General features: G+C 39.4%; 4 protein-coding genes across 4 annotated transcripts; all 4 read left to right on the plus strand.

Moving 5' to 3' along the window:
• Window positions 1-97: 97 nt before the first annotated feature.
• Window positions 98-1,030, plus strand: LOC148048304 (olfactory receptor 13H1-like). Its single transcript, XM_087707899.1, has one exon. It carries the CDS (start codon window positions 98-100, stop codon window positions 1,028-1,030), a length of 933 nt encoding a protein of 310 aa, XP_087564025.1.
• Window positions 1,031-4,008: 2,978 nt separating this feature from the next.
• On the plus strand, window positions 4,009-6,578 carry LOC148048305 (olfactory receptor 13H1-like). Its single transcript, XM_087707900.1, has 2 exons — window positions 4,009-4,032; window positions 5,628-6,578. The coding sequence occupies exon 2, from the start codon at window positions 5,634-5,636 to the stop codon at window positions 6,576-6,578; it is 945 nt and encodes a 314-aa protein (XP_087564026.1). The 5' UTR covers window positions 4,009-4,032; window positions 5,628-5,633.
• A 4,806-nt stretch (window positions 6,579-11,384) lies between these two features.
• LOC148048306 (olfactory receptor 13H1-like) lies at window positions 11,385-12,335 on the plus strand. Its single transcript, XM_087707902.1, has one exon. The coding sequence runs from the start codon at window positions 11,391-11,393 to the stop codon at window positions 12,333-12,335; it is 945 nt and encodes a 314-aa protein (XP_087564028.1). The 5' UTR covers window positions 11,385-11,390.
• Window positions 12,336-15,901: 3,566 nt separating this feature from the next.
• LOC148048307 (olfactory receptor 13H1-like) lies at window positions 15,902-18,097 on the plus strand. Its single transcript, XM_087707903.1, has 2 exons — window positions 15,902-15,931; window positions 17,147-18,097. Exon 2 carries the CDS (start codon window positions 17,153-17,155, stop codon window positions 18,095-18,097), a length of 945 nt encoding a protein of 314 aa, XP_087564029.1. The 5' UTR covers window positions 15,902-15,931; window positions 17,147-17,152.
• Window positions 18,098-18,376: the final 279 nt, after the last annotated feature.

Here is an 18,376-nt window from a genome sequence, read left to right on the forward strand (position 1 = left end):
TTAAAGATTATCAATTATCTTAATTTCTTCTACAGTCACCTGTAAAAAGTATTTATCCTATCCGTCCTACAGGAGACAGAGAACACCTAATGCTACTATGGTATCAACAAATGAAACAGTGGCAGTAGTATTCGTCTTAATTGGATTATCTGACCAACCCAGAGCCCAGGTTATCTTCTTTTGGCTCCTCTTGATGGTGTACCTCGTTAGTTTTGTTGGCAATGGACTCATCATTGTATTAATTATTATGGACCACCGACTTCATACTCCTATGTATTTCTTTATTTGTGTCCTCTCCCTGATAGACTTCATTCTCATCAACAATGTAGTTCCTGAGGTTCTCATCAACTGCTTCATTTACAGGCCCATTATTTCGTTCTCCAGATGTTTGTCTCAAATGTATCTTGGTCTGCTGCTTGTTTCAACAGAGTGTGTTCTCCTTGCAGTCATGGCATACGATCGCTTTGCAGCGATATGCCAACCCTTACACTACATGCAGGTCATGAATTGGAGTTTATGCATTTCTCTGGTAGCCACCTCCGTGACCCTTGCTTTCACGTTTACCTTGATCAATGGGCTTTTGCAGCCCACTGACTTCTGTGGCCATCGCATTATCAACCATTTTGTCTGTGAGCTGCAATCTTTTGTCAAACTGGGTTGTTCCAACTCACATATCAGTGAGGTCTTGATGAATGTTTCCAGCCTCTTTCTCTTAATCCCTCCCTTTGGCTTCATAGTTGTGACATACGGCCGCATAGGCCGGGCTGTAATGCACATTCGCTCAAATCAGGGTTACAAAAAGGCCCTTTCCACTTGCAGCTCACACCTTGCTGTTGTCAGCGTCTTTTACGGGACAATCATCATAATGTACATGGTGCCGGAAAAAGAATCCGTTTCTGACAAGGGAAAGATCCTATCTATAGTCTATGGAGCTCTGACCCCTATGTTGAATCCTGTAATTTACAGCCTGAGAAACAGAGATGTGAAAGGAGCTTTTTGGAAACTGGTTGGAAAAAAGATATCAGATTAAATCAGTGTTCATCTCTGTCTATTACCCAGAGGCATCTGCAGCTGGCAGTTATTCATAACTACCGGTAATTATTGTAGGTAGTAAAAAATAGCTTTCCCCCCTTATCACTGCATGGTGTTTCAGCCATGGAACAATAACCTACAAAGAACTGATATCTGGCTGAAAACAGTGAAATCTCCCCTCTCAAGAATCAAGAATATATCCCACTTTTTCCGGTTGAGAGTGAGGTCTTCTGTCTATTTATATATCGTAAGTTCGGTGGTGGGAGAACCGGTTGGTAACTTTCTAAGCAGTTCGGAGACCCGGTGGTTGGAAGAAATCTCATTTTGTTTTTTTCCACTTTACAGGGTTAATCCTATAAGGAAGGCAGGAAGGAAACATTCTAGTGTTGTTTCTAGCCTAATCTTTATTGCCCTGCTTACAAAAACTGCCTCTCTGGTTAACCCTTATACCTTATGTTGAGAGTTTTTACATTATTTGTATACACTCTCCCTTGAGTGAGAATGGCCCATTAGCCACTTCCAATGAAAATATCCACATTACATTGTAACAGCTAAGGTGAAGCGCCCGTCAACGTGAGTGATGTTGAGTTGGCCATGCCCATCCAGTAACATGACCACCAAGCCCCACCTACCCTGCTGGTCATTAGGGCAGATAACAGATTGTTAAATTATTTGAATCCCACCACTGAGTAGCTTGCTCTACATGTTTTGGTAGGGATTTAGTTTCTTTCTTGGTGATTCCTTGATTAGAGCATTGTAAATCTAATAAAGTTCAGATGATACCTGTTTCGATATAGCAATAGCAATAGCAGTTAGACTTATATACTGCTTCATGGGGCTTTCAGCCATCTCTAAGCGGTTTACAGAGTCAGCATATCGCCCCCAACAATCCGGGTCCTCATTTTACCCACCTCGGAAGGATGGAAGGCTGAGTCAACCTTGAGCCGGTGAGATTTGAACAGCCAAACTGCAGAACTGCAGTCAAAGGGAATGTAAAATAAAATAAATAAAATTCTGACCATTTGAAGTTCTGGGTGGCCTTCAAGGGCCGCCCCATGTAGAGTGCATTGCAGCAATCCAAAGGGGGAGGTGACAAATGCATCATGAGAGAGACCTTGCAGTTCAGGAACGGATGCAATTGGCACACCAGATGAATCAGTGCAAAGCCCTACCCTACTAGAGGCGGTATTCAACCAGTTCTGACAGGTTCTGAAGAATGGTAGCGGAAATTTTGAATAGTTCGGAGAACCAGCAAAGTCCTCCCCATCCAGACTTTTGCTCTTGACTCCTGCTCTGCAACTGAAAGATATTGTAGAACTTGAAGGGCAGGAGAATATGATTCATTTCAATGATTCAAAAAACAAACAAACACAAAATACCTAAATCTCAAATTGCATAACTACTTATATAAATCAGTGTAATTCTGTGCTACTCCACTGTAGTGGATACCTTTAAAATTGATCAGAACATTGCTCCCAATCAAATTCCAAAATTTGGGATTTCAAATAGGACGCAACTGTTCAGAAGACTCTGAGGTGGCTTTTCACGTAATGGATTGTGTTTGGTGGGGCTGAGATTTTAGCCTGAGGACCCCTAATCTCAACCTCAGAATATTGCATGTTAAAACTGTAGGTCAACAGCACAACATACACCCAGTCCAAATGAGTGGTCCAGACACTGAAGGGCAGCAAAATTTAGAGCAACATGACTTCCTTCTAGAATGGGAGGGGAACATGGTGAAGCAACTAGATTGGGATGGTTTATTCAGAGGCATTCAGAGTAAAAAGAAATGACAAACGGGCCTTCCAATATGGTCTCCAAGCTGCTTTGGTTCTCTGTCGAGTATTGGAAATCCAGATTAGAATGTAGCTTTATAATCATTCTCATTTAAGAGACCCTGGGAATAGAAGGAAAGGGAGGACAAAGGTGACAGAGAGAAAAAAAAGGCAATTTTAATATTTATACAGTAGTATTGTGTTGAGAGCTTTTACATTATTTGTATACACTCGCCCTTGAGTGAGAATGGCCCATTAGCCACTTCTAATGAAAATATCCACATGCTGCTATTACTTGTACTTCATCACCCATCTGCAGCTGAGGCACCCTGAGGATACCTTTAAGCAGTGGTTCTGTAAGTGATGTTTTCCCTCATCGCATCCAACCTTCAGACTCTACCAAGAGAAAATTGATGTGAATAAGGATAAAGAATTTGAAATGAAGGATTTCATGTCAACAAAGGTGTGTCTCCCATTGGTTCTACCAGCTTCCTGTGCGACAACCACCATTCTATGTGGTCATTAAACTATTATCCCACCTCTGAATTCTCGTTTGGTTGTGAAGCACACCAGAACACTGGCTTCTACAGCCATTCTATGTTATAAATGTTGTCAGTCTCTGAGAAACTAAAAAAACACACGTTGGTTTTGCTGTAAAGCTGCCTTTCTCGAAAAGAATGCCATAGTTCAACTTAAATGATGAAATAATTTATCTATTCGACTTTAAACTTAATGGGAACTTAATGGAAATTCCCTTGAAATTCAATTAAAGACCTGTCCTTGAACTTTTATCTCGGCCTTCTTCCAGCAGAAATGCCATTTATTAGCCACTGGGGAAAAGATGAGAATTTAAAAAAAAACCTCAACCTTTTACTTGAAGGAACTGGCAGTGTTGTTCTCAATGCCAAGGCAAAGAAAGATCTAAGACACTATCCTTCTGCTAATGTATTTCCCCTTTATATGCTTGTTTTTCTTCTGGAGCTGTTGCTCAGAAGTAAAAGCAACCCAACGAGGAACACTACACTTAGCAAAAATACACAATGCAAAGATAGTATGACTGAACGATGCTAGAAAACTTCAGACCACAAATCTGGATCTAAACTTCATCAAATCCCCAGTTTCTTTGAAAGCAAACAGCACCATTTTTCCCACTTGGCTATTCACAATTACTTTGGAAGACATTAAAAAAAAAACATTTGACCATTTATTACTGGAAGAACACTGGGTAAGCAAAACTTCAGAGATAAAAAGACAAATACAGAAGATAATTTAAATTTGGTAAGTTGTTCTCTGTTTGTATTTGTAAAATAAATACAAAATAAATCATGGAGTCCTTGATCCAGACAGGAGACTTTGAAGTCATGTCTTCAGAAGGAGCTTTGCCTGGTGGCAATCATATGCAGTTGCTATGAAGTGAGCACAATGAGCAGATATCAAACTCCATCGTATCTGTGGGTAGTGTGGGAGTGTTTGTGTGTCTGTATTTCTGTGCGCATTTACAGGCATAGCAGGACTATGCCTTACGTTTGCCACTAAATGATGAAACAGAAATAGGGTGAATGACCTTTAAATTATGCAGCTGAACAAAGGCTAATTCAAAAAGATAAGAAGGGACAGAAAAAGGAAGTCTAGATGTAAATTTTAATTAAAAAGAAGACTGATGCAAAAAAAAGGAATGAGAATGGAACTGCGACTGAAATGTATTGGTCTGGTTGTTCTAATGCTGATCTTTCTGATAAGGTTGGACTTGTTGCTAGCATCTCTTCTCTCTCTACCCTCTTTACCTTTCATTCCAAAAATGTTTTTCTTTTTGTGAGACTTAGTTCTCTAACCAACCTTTATTCTCAATCTTAATCTTTTATGAGTAGGAGGCCAAGAATTTGCAAAATCTGCTTTGGATTTTGGTAAAGCAGAAAAAAAGGTGTCCTAGATAGTTTGGGAATGGACTGCATAGTATATTGTTAGTTTTCCCTAAAAAATGCATCAGCCTATTTTCTATTTTGAATAGTAACATAACAGTCTTGCAATCTTTCCACCCTCCCAAAGAATGAATTGTGCCATTAAGTGAAATTCTGATCATCCTTTAACTAACAAAAATTCCAAAGTATTATTGTTAAAATATCAGTGCCCTGCTTATAACATAATAAAGCAAAGAAAAACAAATCTTTATCTTAATAGTGATACCTCATGTTTAGTACATTATGCCCTGCAACAAATTGTACTTGGTTACAAGGTTACCCTGCGTGCCATTCCTTTTTTTTAAGGGGGGGGGGCTTTGTCAAATCCAAAAAAGAAAGGAAGGTGTTCTTGAGATCAACATTGATTCTACTTTGCTTTGTGAATTATCTAAACATGAACTCATTGCTTCTAATGAGTTGACTCAGGACACTTTTGTTCAGTTTCTATTGCCCTACTACTAAATTAGGGATGCTGATGAAGCTGCCTGTTTGCTGCTTTCATTACTTTTGAAAAAGGATTTCTTCATCTTCTACCTGGGGTTGGATCTGAATACCTAGCTATGAGACAGAGGGTAGCTTATTAGGTTTGGCTTAGCAGTTTATGCTCCCATTGCAGTTTGCAGACAACATATTCCTTAATGCAGTGTGTGAACCTACCCATGTGGGAATCCAACAATTGTATTCAATAAATCATGGTTAAAACAAATTCTATCTAAGCATGATGCACAAAGCAGTTTCCAATCAGTTTTTATTGCATTTTTATTTTTTCTATACCAAAAATCACAATCTAAACCCTTAAAGTGAAAGTATTGCATCTCTCTTGAATGTACTCAGTAATCACACCATTCATTCTTTTCTGCAGGAGAGAATGGGAGAAAATAGGATAGGAACTTCAAATGAATCACTGGTGACCAAATTCATCCTGATCGGACTTTCAGAATATCCCAGAGCTCAGATTATTCTCTTTTGCTTCCTCTTGATGGTCTATCTCATTAGCTTTCTTGGCAATGGACTCATCATCATGTTGATCATTGCTGACTCCCAGCTTCATACTCCCATGTATTTCTTCATTTGTGTCCTTTCCACAGTAGACTTTATTATTATCAACAATGTACTTCCTGAGATTTTAGTGAACTGCTTCATCTACAGGCCCACAATTTCTTTCTCCAGATGTTTGGTCCAAATGTACATAGGCTTATTTCTGGTTGTAGCAGAGTGCATCATTTTGGCAGTCATGGCATATGATCGCATGGCAGCTATATGCCAGCCCTTATACTACACGCAGATCATGAGTTGGAAATTATGCTTTTATCTAGTAGCCATGTCAGTGGCCCTTGCCTTCATGACGACATTGGGCAACGTGCTCTTGCAGCCCACTGACTTCTGTGGCCATCACACCATCAACCATTTTGGATGTGAGCTGCAATCTTTACTGAAACTGGCTTGTTCCAACACAGTCAGTGAGCTCTTTATGCATATCGCCAGCTTCTTTCTGCTATTCCCTACCTGTTGCTTCATAGTTGTGACATATGTCCGCATAGGCCTGGCTATACGACGTATCAGTTCTACCCAGGGACGCCGAAAAGCCTTCTCCACTTGCAGTTCTCACCTTGCTGTGGTCAGTGTGTTTTATGGAACAATCATGATCATGTACTTGAGACCCGAAGCGAAATCCGTTTCTGAAAAGGACAAGGTCATATCCTTAGCATACGGGGCCCTGACTCCCATGCTCAATCCTCTGATCTACAGCCTGAGAAACAAGGATGTCAAGGGGGCATTTTGGAAGCTGGTTCAAAGAAAAATCTTGATATAATGTACATGTATTCTCACCATGCCCCATGTAGGTTTTTACTGCTGACAATCTCTATTAACCTTTCAGGTTAATAGGTGCCAAAATACACTCCTAAATACACTGCTATTTCAACTTATTGTACATATAGTAATACTTTTAAAAAAAGATTTGTTATCCCATATGAGCTCACAGATAAGCCATCCATTAATAAATTGATCTTTGATTTTCTAAGCAAAACACCTGTGCTGGAAAATAATGAGGTGGATTTCAAAGAGGGAGGGGCCGTATTTCATAGGAATAAGAGGTAATTCAATCCAGATATTTTGTATGAGAGAAAAATGGGTGACGACAGCCCCTCCCTAATAGTTTGCAGACTAAGTTGTAGAAGTTGACAGTAGCATTTTTAATCGGAAAGATTTTGTCTGTAGGTGTGAAACAATAAAGAAATTGCTGGCAAAAATTACCTTGTGTCATTCTTGATTTCGAGCCTGACATTTTTATGCATAGTCAGTTTAGTCTCACAATTAAGGCACGAGGCTAGAAAGCAGGAGACTATGAGTTCAAATCCTGCAACAGCCATGAAAGCCATCTGGGTGGGTTTGGGTCAGTCACTCTCTCTCAGCTCTACCTACCTCACAGGATTGTTGTGTAGAAATAGGAGGAGGAAGATGTGTTGGATATGTGCGCTGTTTTGAGTTATTTGTGAAAGAATAAGGGTGGGATACAAATAAATAAATAAGAATTTCAAGAAAGTTTACAAATATTGTATGAAGAGATGCATCAGGATCTCTGTCAGGTGAAGTTAATCTTTCAACCTATAACATTTGTGGTTGTATAGATCTGCTGTGCCAGAGGAATGATTGTAGCCTGTTCTATAATGCAGGAATCATGAAGGATGAAAGAAAATTTAAAGAAAGAATGAAACAGGGAAAGGCATAATGCACAATACACATTTTATTGAAGCTGGTTCCCTTTTCCCCACTTAGAAACCTTTTAAAAATCATCATTTGTATGCAAAGAAATCAATTTATCCCAACATGTGGGATACAAGGATAGAATCAAGTTGTTAAACATTGGTTATATAAGAAATAGCATCATTTTTGTTAGGTAAGCTCCCCGTTGGGAGAGCGGGTACGTTCAGAGAAGCGTTGTGAGAGTTGTGTTGGAGAACACACAAGCCAGCATACAGAGACACTGCAGTTTAAATAGGCTTTTACTTTTGTGGAAATAGAAATATCAGAGTCCATCAAACAGACCAAGTCATACACGGATGAGACAGTCAGTCATCAACATCTTTCAGTTAAGGGATAACCCAAATAACATAGTCCATAATCATACAAACAGTCTGGGACTCAAAGTTTGCTAGCAGTTGCAAAACTTACAATAGCTCACAGCACTTTCTAACAGCCAGCTTCCAAAACACTCAGATCAGATCAGCCCAGCATCTAACAAACAGAGAACTCAGTCATTCTGGCTCCCACTTATGGTCGATTGAGGAAAACAGCAACCAATCACATTTTACGGTATGATTTAAAGAAACAAGTATAGCATTGTTACATAATTTATATATTGCCAACCCAACCGTTGGATTATATTCCTAACAGTTTTCATCCCAGGAGGAGGAAGAGAAATGCAGGAAGATCAGTCTCAGAGGTTGCAGCTCCGAGTCCATTTTGACAGATGTCTTCCTTGTCAGTTGCCGTTCCAGCCACACCTAGGAGTAAGAATAAGAATATTGCTTTCCTTTCTACATCACACACATGATTTTATTTATTTATTTATTTTATTTATTTGAAACATGATTGTTTCTTTGATGATTACTTCAAGAAATTCAAGAAGTTTCAAGGGGGCTAGTTTTTCATTGAATGTCCTTTTCCCCATCTTAAAATCAAAGGAAAATAATTGTTTTAGATAAAATAGTCCTGAGTTTCTATTTCTCATATTAAGGCTATATGCCACTGATGCCCAATAGATAGTTTGGACTCCCACATAATCTTGCCAGAATCCTTGTTAGGGCTGAAGAGACTTAAAGTATGTGATGAGTGCCAAAATCCTGCCCAAAACTTCTCCGGTCCGGCTGCACCCGAGCTGGTGGAGCACCCGCAACCGCCGGCCCATCGCCAGAGAGAAAGCCAGTGCAGGTGAGCCGTGTGGTTGCTCCAATCGCACAGGCGCTCCACCAGCTCGGGTGCAGCCGGACCCAAAAAGTTTCTCTTCTCAGAAATGTCTTCTCAGTAAAGCTGTGGCAGCCTGCCTGTCCCTTTCAGGTGCTTCAACCCCCGGGAGGGAGCGGGCAAGGGGGAGCATAAAGGGAGCTGAAGCTCCTCTGTAAATGGAGGGAAAGGAAAAAAGTTGACATAGGTAAGTCAACTAACAAACATTTGTCCAGTACTTGCAAAATATTTTCTACTGTTTACGATCTGGTGCAAAGATGCAATCCATTCTCACACATCGAAGCACAGGTAAATTTGCTAGCTATGGTTGAAGTAGATGTGGGAGTTGGCTTGCATTTACGGAGATCCGGAGTGAATATAGTTGAATTCATTGCGAATGAAATCAAAACTATCGTGTTTTCAAGGATTATTGCAAATTATTGTGCCTAATAATTGATGAAGTCTCAACACTTTCAATGAAAGGCTCCTTGATGTGAGTGATGGCAAGTTGGCCACGCCCACCCAGTCCCATGACCAATCAGCCATGCCAACCCAGTCACATGACCATCAATCCATGCCCACAAGACAAGCCATGTCCACAGAACTGGTAGTAAAATTTTTGACCACCACTGCTACAGACTCTACAAAGAGAAAATTGATGTGAATAAGGGTAAAGAATCTGAAATGAAGCATTCCATGTCAGCAAAGCTGTGTCTCCCATTGGTTCTGCCAGCTTCATGTGTGACAGCCCCCATTCTATGTGGTCACTAAACTATTCTCCCACTTCTGGGTTCTCATTTGGTTTTGAAGCACACCAGAACACTGGCTTCTACAGCCATTCTATGTTATAAATATTGTCAGTCTTTAAGAAACTAAAAAAACCATAACTATAAAGTTGCCTTTCTGGAAAAGAATGCCATAGTTGAACTTAAATGATGAAATAATGTATCTTTTTGACTTTAAACGTAATGGGAATTTAAAGGAAATTCCCATGAAATTCAATTAAAGACCTGTCCTTGGACTTTTATCTCGACCTTCTTCCAGCAGAAATGCCATTTATTAGCCACTGGGGAAAAGATGAGAATTTAAAAAAAAAACCTTTTACCTCAAGGAACTGGCAGTGTTGTTCTCAATGCCAAGGCAAAGAACAGATCTAAGACACTATCCTTCTGCTAACATTCTTCCCCTTTAAGTGCTTGTTTTCCTTCTGGAGCTGTTGCTCAGAAGTAAAAGCAACCACAATGAGGAACACTACACTTAGCAAAAATACACAATGCAAAGATAGTATGACTGAACGATGCTAGAAAACTTCAGACCACAAATCTGGATCTAAACTTCATCAAATCCCTAGTTTCTTTGAAAGCATACAGCACCATTTTTCCCACTTGGCTATTCACAATTACTTTAGAAGACATTAAAAAAATATTTGACCATTTATCACTGGAAGAACACTTGGCAAGCAAAACCTCAGAGATAAAAAGAAAAATAAAGAAGATAATTTAAGTTTGGTAAGTTGTTCTCTGTTTGTATTTGTAAAATAAATGATGGAGTCCTTCATCCAGACAGGAGACTTCGAAGCCGTGTCCTTGGTCTGGTTATTCTAATGCTTATAGGTTGGAATTCTTGCTAGCATCTCTCTCTCTCACTACTCTCTTTACCTTTCATTCCAAAAATGTTTTTCCTTTTGTGAGGTTTAGTTCTCTAACCAACCTTTATTCTCAATCTTAATCTTTTATGAGTAGGAGGCCAAGAATTTGTAACATCTGCTTTGGATTTTAGTACAGCAGAAAAAAAGGTCTCCTGGATAGTTTGGGAATGGACTGCCTAGTATATTGTTAGTTTTTCCTAATAAAAGCATACCATATCTGAATGGTAACATAATTGTGTTGCAATCATTCCACCCTTCCAATGAGTGAATTGGTGCCATTAAGTGAAATTCTGATCATTCTTTAACTAACAATAATTCCAAAGTATTATCATTAAAAAAATAGTGTCCTGTTTATAACATAATAAACAAATATGTATCTTAATAGTGATACCTCATGTTTAGAAACATTATGCCCTGCAACAAATTGTATTTGCTTAAAAGATTACCCTGCGTGCCATTCCTTTTTTTTTTTTTTTGACTTTGTCAAATCCAAAAAAGAAAGGATGGTGTTCTTGAGATCAGCATTGATTCTGCTCTGCTTTGTGAATTATCTAAACATGAGCTCATTGTTTCTAATGAGTTGACTCAGGACATTTTGGTTCAGTTTCTACTGCCCTCCTGGTAAATCAGGGATGCTGATGAAGCTGCCAGTTTGCTGCTTTCATTACTTTTGGAAAAGGATTTCTTCGTCTTCTACCTGGGGTTGGGTCTGCATACCTAGCTATGAGACAGAGGGTAGCTTATTGAGTTTTGTCTTAGCAGTTTATGCTCTCATTGCAGTTTGCAGACAACATATTCCTTAATGCAGTGTGTGAACCTACCCATGTGGGAATCCAACAATTGTATTCAATAAATCATGGTTAAAACAAATTCTATTTAAGCATGATGCACAAAGCAGTTTCCAATCAGTTTTTATTGCATTTTTATTTTTTCTATACCGAAAATCGCAATCTAAACCCTTAAAGTGAAAGTATTGCATCTCTCTTGAATGTACTCAGTAATCACACCATTCATTCTTTCCTGCAGGAGAGAATGGGAGAAAATAGAATAGGAACTTCAAATGAATCACTGGTGACCAAATTCATCCTGATCGGATTTTCAGAATATCCCAGAGCTCAGATTATTCTCTTTTGCTTCCTCTTGATGGTCTATCTCATTAGCTTTCTTGGCAATGGACTCATCATCATGTTGATCATTGCTGATTCCCGGCTTCATACCCCCATGTATTTTTTCATTTGCGTCCTTTCCACGGTAGACTTTATTCTTACCAACAATGCACTTCCTGAGATTTTAGTGAACTGCTTCATCTACAGGCCCACAATTTCTTTCTCCAGATGTTTGGTCCAAATGTACATAGGCTTATTTCTGGTTGTAGCAGAGTGCATCATTTTGGCAGTCATGGCATACGATCGCTTGGCAGCTATATGCCAGCCCTTATACTACACACAGATCATGAGTTGGAAATTATGCTTTTATCTAGTAGCCATGTCAGTGGCCCTTGCCTTCATGACGACATTGGGCAACGTGCTCTTGCAGCCCACTGACTTCTGTGGCCATCACACCATCAACCATTTTGGATGTGAGCTGCAATCTTTACTGAAACTGGCTTGTTCCAACACAGTCAGTGAGCTCTTTATGCATATCGCCAGCTTCTTTCTGCTATTCCCTCCCTGTGGCTTCATAGTTATGACATACGTCCGCATAGGCCTGGCTATACGACGTATCAGCTCTACCCAGGGACGCCGAAAAGCCTTCTCCACTTGCAGTTCTCACCTTGCTGTGGTCAGTGTGTTTTATGGAACAATCATGATCATGTACTTGAGACCCGAAGGGAAATCCGTTTCTGAAAAGGACAAGGTCATATCCTTAGCATACGGGGCTCTGACTCCCATGCTCAATCCTCTGATCTACAGCCTGAGAAACAAGGATGTCAAGGGGGCATTTTGGAAGCTGGTTCAAAGAAAAATCTTGATATAATGTACATGTATGCTCACCATGCCCCATGTAGGTTTTTACTGCTGACAATCTCTATTAACCTTTCAGGTTAATAGGTGCCAAAATACACTCCTAAATACACTGCTATTTCAACTTATTGTACATATAGTAATACTTTTAAAAAAAGATTTGTTATCCCATATGAGCTCACAGATAAGCCATCCATTAATAAATTGATCCTTGATTTTCTGAGCAAAACACCTGTGCTGGAAAATAAGGAGGTGGATTTCAAAGAGGGAGGGGCCGTATTTCATAGGAATAAGAGGTAATTCAATCCAGATATTTTGTATGAGAGAAAAATGGGTGACGACAGCCCCTCCCTAATAGTTTGCAGACTAAGTTGTAGAAGTTGACAGTAGCATTTTTAATCGGAAAGATTTTGTCTGTAGGTGTGAAACAATAAAGAAATTGCTGGCAAAAATTACCTTGTGTCATTCTTGATTTCGAGCCTGACATTTTTATGCATAGTCAGTTTAGTCTCACAATTAAGGCACGAGGCTAGAAAGCAGGAGACTGTGAGTTCAAATCCTGTCACAGCCATGAAAACCATCTGGGTGGGTTTGGGTCAGTCACTCTCTCTCAGCTCTACCTACCTCACAGGATTGTTGTGTAGAAATAGGAGGAGGAAGACGTGTTGGATATGTGCGCTGTTTTGAATTATTTGTGAAAGAATAAGGGTGGGATACAAATAAATAAATAAGAATTTCAAGAAAGTTTACAAATATTGTATGAAGTGATGCATCAGTATCTCTGTCAGGTGAAGTTAATCTTTCAACCTATAACATTTGTGGTTGTATAGATCTGCTGTGCCAGAGGAATGATTGTAGCCTGTTCTATTATGCAGGAATCATGAAGGATGAAAGAAAATTTAAAGAAAGAATGAAACAGGGAAAGGCATAATGCACAATACACATTTTATTGAAGCTGGTTCCCTTTTCCCCACCTAGAAACCTTTTAAAAATCATCTTTGTATGCAAAGAAATCAATTTATCCCAACATGTGGGATACAAGGATAGAATCAAGTTGTTAAACATTGGTTATATAAGAAATAGCATCATTTTTGTTAGGTAAGCTCCCCGTTGGGAGAGCGGGTACGTTCAGAGAAGCGTTGTGAGAGTTGTGTTGGAGAACACACAAGCCAGCATACAGAGACACTGCAGTTTAAAGAGGCTTTTACTTTTGTGGAAATAGAAATATCAGAGTCCATCAAATAGACCAAGTCATACACGGATGAGACAGTCAGTCATCAACATCTTTCAGTTAAGGGATAATCCAAATAACATAGTCCATAATCATACAAACAGTCCGGTACTCAAAGTTTGCTAGCAGTTGCAAAACTTACAATAGCTCACAGCACTTTCTAACAGCCAGCTTCCAAAACACTCAGATCAGATCAGCCCAGCATCTAACAAACAGAGAACTAACAGTCATTCTGGCTCCCACTTATGGTCGATTGAGGAAAACAGCAACCAATCACATTTTACGGTATGATTTAAAGAAACAAGTATAGCATTGTTACATAATTTATATATTGCCAACCCAACCGTTGGATTATATTCCTAACAGTTTTCATCCCAGGAGGAGGAAGAGAAATGCAGGAAGATCAGTCTCAGAGGTTGCAGCTCCGAGTCCATTTTGACAGATGTCTTCCTTGGCAGTTGCCGTTCCAGCCACACTTAGGAGTAAGAATAAGAATATTGCTTTCCTTTCTACATCACACACATGATTTTATTTATTTATTTATTTTATTTATTTGAAACATGATTGTTTCTTTGATGATTACTTCAAGAAATTCAAGAAGTTTCAAGGGGGGTAGTTTTTCATTGAATGTCCTTTTCCCCATCTTAAAATCAAAGGAAAATAATTGTTTTAGATAAAATAGTCCTGAGTTTCTATTTCTCATATTAAGGCTATATGCCACTAATGCCCAATAGATAGTTTGGACTCCCACATAATCTTGCCAGAATCCTTGTTAGGGCTGAAGAGACTTAAAGTATGTGATGAGTGCCAAAATCCTGCCCAAAACTTCTCCAGTCCAGCTGCACCCGAGCTGGTGGAGCACTCGCAACCGCCGGCCCATTGCCAGGGAGACAGCCAGTGCAGGTGAGCCGTGTGGTTGCTCCAATCGCACAGGCGCTCCACCAGCTCGGGTGCAGCCGGACCCAAAAAGTTTCTCTTCTCAGAAATGTCTTCTCAGTAAAGCTGTGGCAGCCTGCCTGTCCCTTTCAGGTGCTTCGACCCCCGGGAGGGAAGGGGCAAGGGGGAGCATAAAGGGAGCTGAAGCTCCTCTGTAAATGGAGGGAAAGGAAAAAAGTTGACATAGGTAAGTCAACTAACAAACATTTGTCCAGTACTTGCAAAATATTTTCTACTGTTTACGATCTGGTGCAAAGATGCAATCCATTCTCACACATCGAAGCACAGGTAAATTTGCTAGCTATGGTTGAAGTAGATGTGGGAGTTGGCTTGCATTTACGGAGATCCGGAGTGAATATAGTTGAATTCATTGCGAATGAAATCAAAGCTATCGTGTTTTCAAGGATTATCGCAAAGAATCTAAAGGTGTGCCTAATAATTGATGAAGTCTCAACACTTTCAATGAAAGGCTCCTTGATGTGAGTGATGGCAAGTTGGCCACGCCCACCCAGTCCCATGACCAATCAGCCATGCCAACCCAGTCACATGACCATCAATCCATGCCCACAAGACAAGCCATGTCCACAGAACTGGTAGTAAAATTTTTGACCATCACTGCTACAGACTCTACAAAGAGAAAATTGATGTGAATAAGGGTAAAGAATCTGAAATGAAGCATTCCATGTCAGCAAAGCTGTGTCTCCCATTGGTTCTGCCAACTTCCTGTGTGACAGCCCCCATTCTATGTGGTCACTTAACTATTCTCTCACTTCTGGGTTCTCATTTGGTTTTGAAGCACACCAGAACACTGGCTTCAACAGCCATTCTATGTTATAAATATTGTCAGTCTTTAAGAAACTAAAAAAAAACATAACTATAAGTTGCCTTTCTGGAAAAGAATGCCATAGTTGAACTTAAATGATGAAATAATGTATCTTTTTGACTTTAAACGTAATGGGAATTTAAAGGAAATTCCCATGAAATTCAATTAAAGACCTGTCCTTGGACTTTTATCTCGACCTTCTTCCAGCAGAAATGCCATTTATTAGCCACTGGGGAAAAGATGAGAATTAAAAAAAAAAAACCTTTAACCTGAAGGAACTGGCAGTGTTGTTTTCAATGCCAAGGCAAAGAACAGATCCAAGACACTATCCTTCTGCTAACATTCTTCCCCTTTAAGTGCTTGTTTTCCTTCTGGAGCTGTTGCTCAGAAGTAAAAGCAACCACAATGAGGAACACTACACTTAGCAAAAATACACAATGCAAAGATAGTATGACTGAACGATGCTAGAAAACTTCAGACCACAAATCTGGATCTAAACTTCATCAAATCCCTAGTTTCTTTGAAAGCATACAGCAACATTTTTCCCACTTGGCTATTCACAATTACTTTAGAAGACATTAAAAAAATATTTGACCATTTATCACTGGAAGAACACTGGGCAAGCAAAACCTCAGAGATAAAAAGGAAAATAAAGAAGATAATTTAAGTTTGGTAAGTTGTTCTCTGTTTGTATTTGTAAAATAAATGATGGAGTCCTTCATCCAGACAGGAGACTTCGAAGCCGTGTCCTTGGTCTGGTTATTCTAATGCTTATAGGTTGGAATTCTTGCTAGCATCTCTCTCTCTCACTACTCTCTTTACCTTTCATTCCAAAAATGTTTTTCCTTTTGTGAGGTTTAGTTCTCTAACCAACCTTTATTCTCAATCTTAATCTTTTATGAGTAGGAGGCCAAGAATTTGTAACATCTGCTTTGGATTTTAGTACAGCAGAAAAAAAGGTATCCTGGATAGTTTGGGAATGGACTACCTAGTATATTGTTAGTTTTTCCTAATAAAAGCATACCATATCTGAATGGTAACATAACTGTGTTGCAATCATTCCACCCTCCCAATGAGTGAATTGGTGCCATTAAGTGAAATTCTGATCATTCTTTAACTAACAATAATTCCAAAGTATTATCATTAAAAAATTAGTGTCCTGTTTATAACATAATAAACAAATATGTATCTTAATAGTGATACCTCATGTTTAGAAACATTATGCCCTGCAACAAATTGTATTTGCTTACAAGGTTACCCTGCGTGCCATTCCTTTTTTTTTTTTGACTTTGTCAATCCAAAAAAGAAAGGATGGTGTTCTTGAGATCAGCATTGATTCTGCTCTGCTTTGTGAATTATCTAAACATGAACTCATTGCTTCTAATGAGTTGACTCAGGACATTTTGGTTCAGTTTCTACTGCCCTACTGGTAAATTAGGGATGCTGATGAAGCTGCCAGTTTGCTGCTTTCATTACTTTTGGAAAAGGATTTCTTCACCTTCTACCTGGGGTTGGATCTGAATACATAGCTATGAGACAGAGGGTAGCTTATTGAGTTTTGTCTTAGCAGTTTATGCTCTCATTGCAGTTTGCAGACAACATATTCCTTAATGCAGTCTGTGAACCTACCCATGTGGGAATCCAACAATTGTATTCAATAAATCATGGTTAAAACAAATTCTATCTAAGCATGATGCACAAAGCAGTTTCCAATCAGTTTTTATTGCATTTTTATTTTTTCTATACCGAAAATGGCAATCTAAACCCTTAAAGTGGAAGTATTGCATCTCTCTTGAATGTACTCAGTAATCACACCATTCATTCTTTTCTGCAGGAGAGAATGGAAGAAAATAGAATAGGAACTTCAAATGAATCACTGGTGACCAAATTCATCCTGATCGGTCTTTCAGAATATCCCAGAGCTCAGATTATTCTCTTTTGCTTCCTCTTGATGGTCTATCTCATTAGCTTTCTTGGCAATGGACTCATCATCATGTTGATCATTGCTGACTCCCAGCTTCATACCCCCATGTATTTCTTCATTTGTGTCCTTTCCACGGTAGACTTTATTATTATCAACAATGTACTTCCTGAGGTTTTAGTGAACTGCTTCATCTACAGGCCCACAATTTCTTTCTCCAGATGTTTAGTCCAAATGTACATAGGCTTATTTCTGTTTATAGCAGAGTGCATCATTTTGGCAGTCATGGCATATGATCGCATGGCAGCTATATGCCAGCCCTTATACTACACGCAGATCATGAGTTGGAAATTATGCTTTTATCTAGTAGCCATGTCAGTGGCCCTTGCCTTCATGACGACATTGGTCAACATGCTCTTGCAGCCCACTGACTTCTGTGGCCATCACACCATCAACCATTTTGGATGTGAGCTGCAATCTTTACTGAAACTGGCTTGTTCCAACACAGTCAGTGAGCTCTTTATGCATATCTCCAGCTTCTTTCTGCTATTCCCTCCCTGTGGCTTCATAGTTGTGACATACGTCCACATAGGCCTGGCTATACGACGTATCAGCTCTACCCAGGGACGCAGAAAAGCCTTCTCCACTTGCAGTTCTCACCTTGCTGTGGTCAGTGTGTTTTATGGAACAATCATGATCATGTACTTGAGACCCGAAGGGAAATCCGTTTCTGAAAAGGACAAGGTCATATCCTTAACATACGGGGCTCTGACTCCCATGCTCAATCCTCTGATCTACAGCCTGAGAAACAAGGATGTCAAGGGGGCATTTTGGAAGCTGGTTCAAAGAAAAATCTTGATATAATGTACATGTATTCTCACCATGCCCCATGTAGGTTTTTACTGCTGACAATCTCTGTTAACCTTAAAGGTTAATAGGTGCCAAAATACACTCCTAAATACACTGCTATTTCAACTTATTGTACATATAGTAATACTTTAAAAAAAAAGATTTGTTATCCCATATGAGCTCACAGATTAGCCATCCATTAATACATTGATCCTTGATTTTCTAAGCAAAGTACCTGTGCTGGAAAATAATGAGGTGGATTTCAAAGAGGGAGGGGCCGTATTTCATAGGAAT

This window comes from Thamnophis sirtalis, unplaced genomic scaffold (assembly GCF_051295495.1).
Source record: "Thamnophis sirtalis isolate CommonGarterSnake01/CBP01778 unplaced genomic scaffold, rThaSir2_p1.2 scaffold_3, whole genome shotgun sequence".
NCBI classification, from domain to species: domain Eukaryota; kingdom Metazoa; phylum Chordata; class Lepidosauria; order Squamata; family Natricidae; genus Thamnophis; species Thamnophis sirtalis.

Bases quoted from the DNA above. Each gene is read 5' to 3' on its own strand.
- LOC148048304 (XM_087707899.1), top strand. From the start codon at position 98: ATGGTATCAACAAATGAAACAGTGGCAGTAGTATTCGTCTTAATTGGA.
- LOC148048306 (XM_087707902.1), top strand. From the start codon at position 11,391: ATGGGAGAAAATAGAATAGGAACTTCAAATGAATCACTGGTGACCAAA.
- LOC148048305 (XM_087707900.1), top strand. From the start codon at position 5,634: ATGGGAGAAAATAGGATAGGAACTTCAAATGAATCACTGGTGACCAAA.
- LOC148048307 (XM_087707903.1), top strand. From the start codon at position 17,153: ATGGAAGAAAATAGAATAGGAACTTCAAATGAATCACTGGTGACCAAA.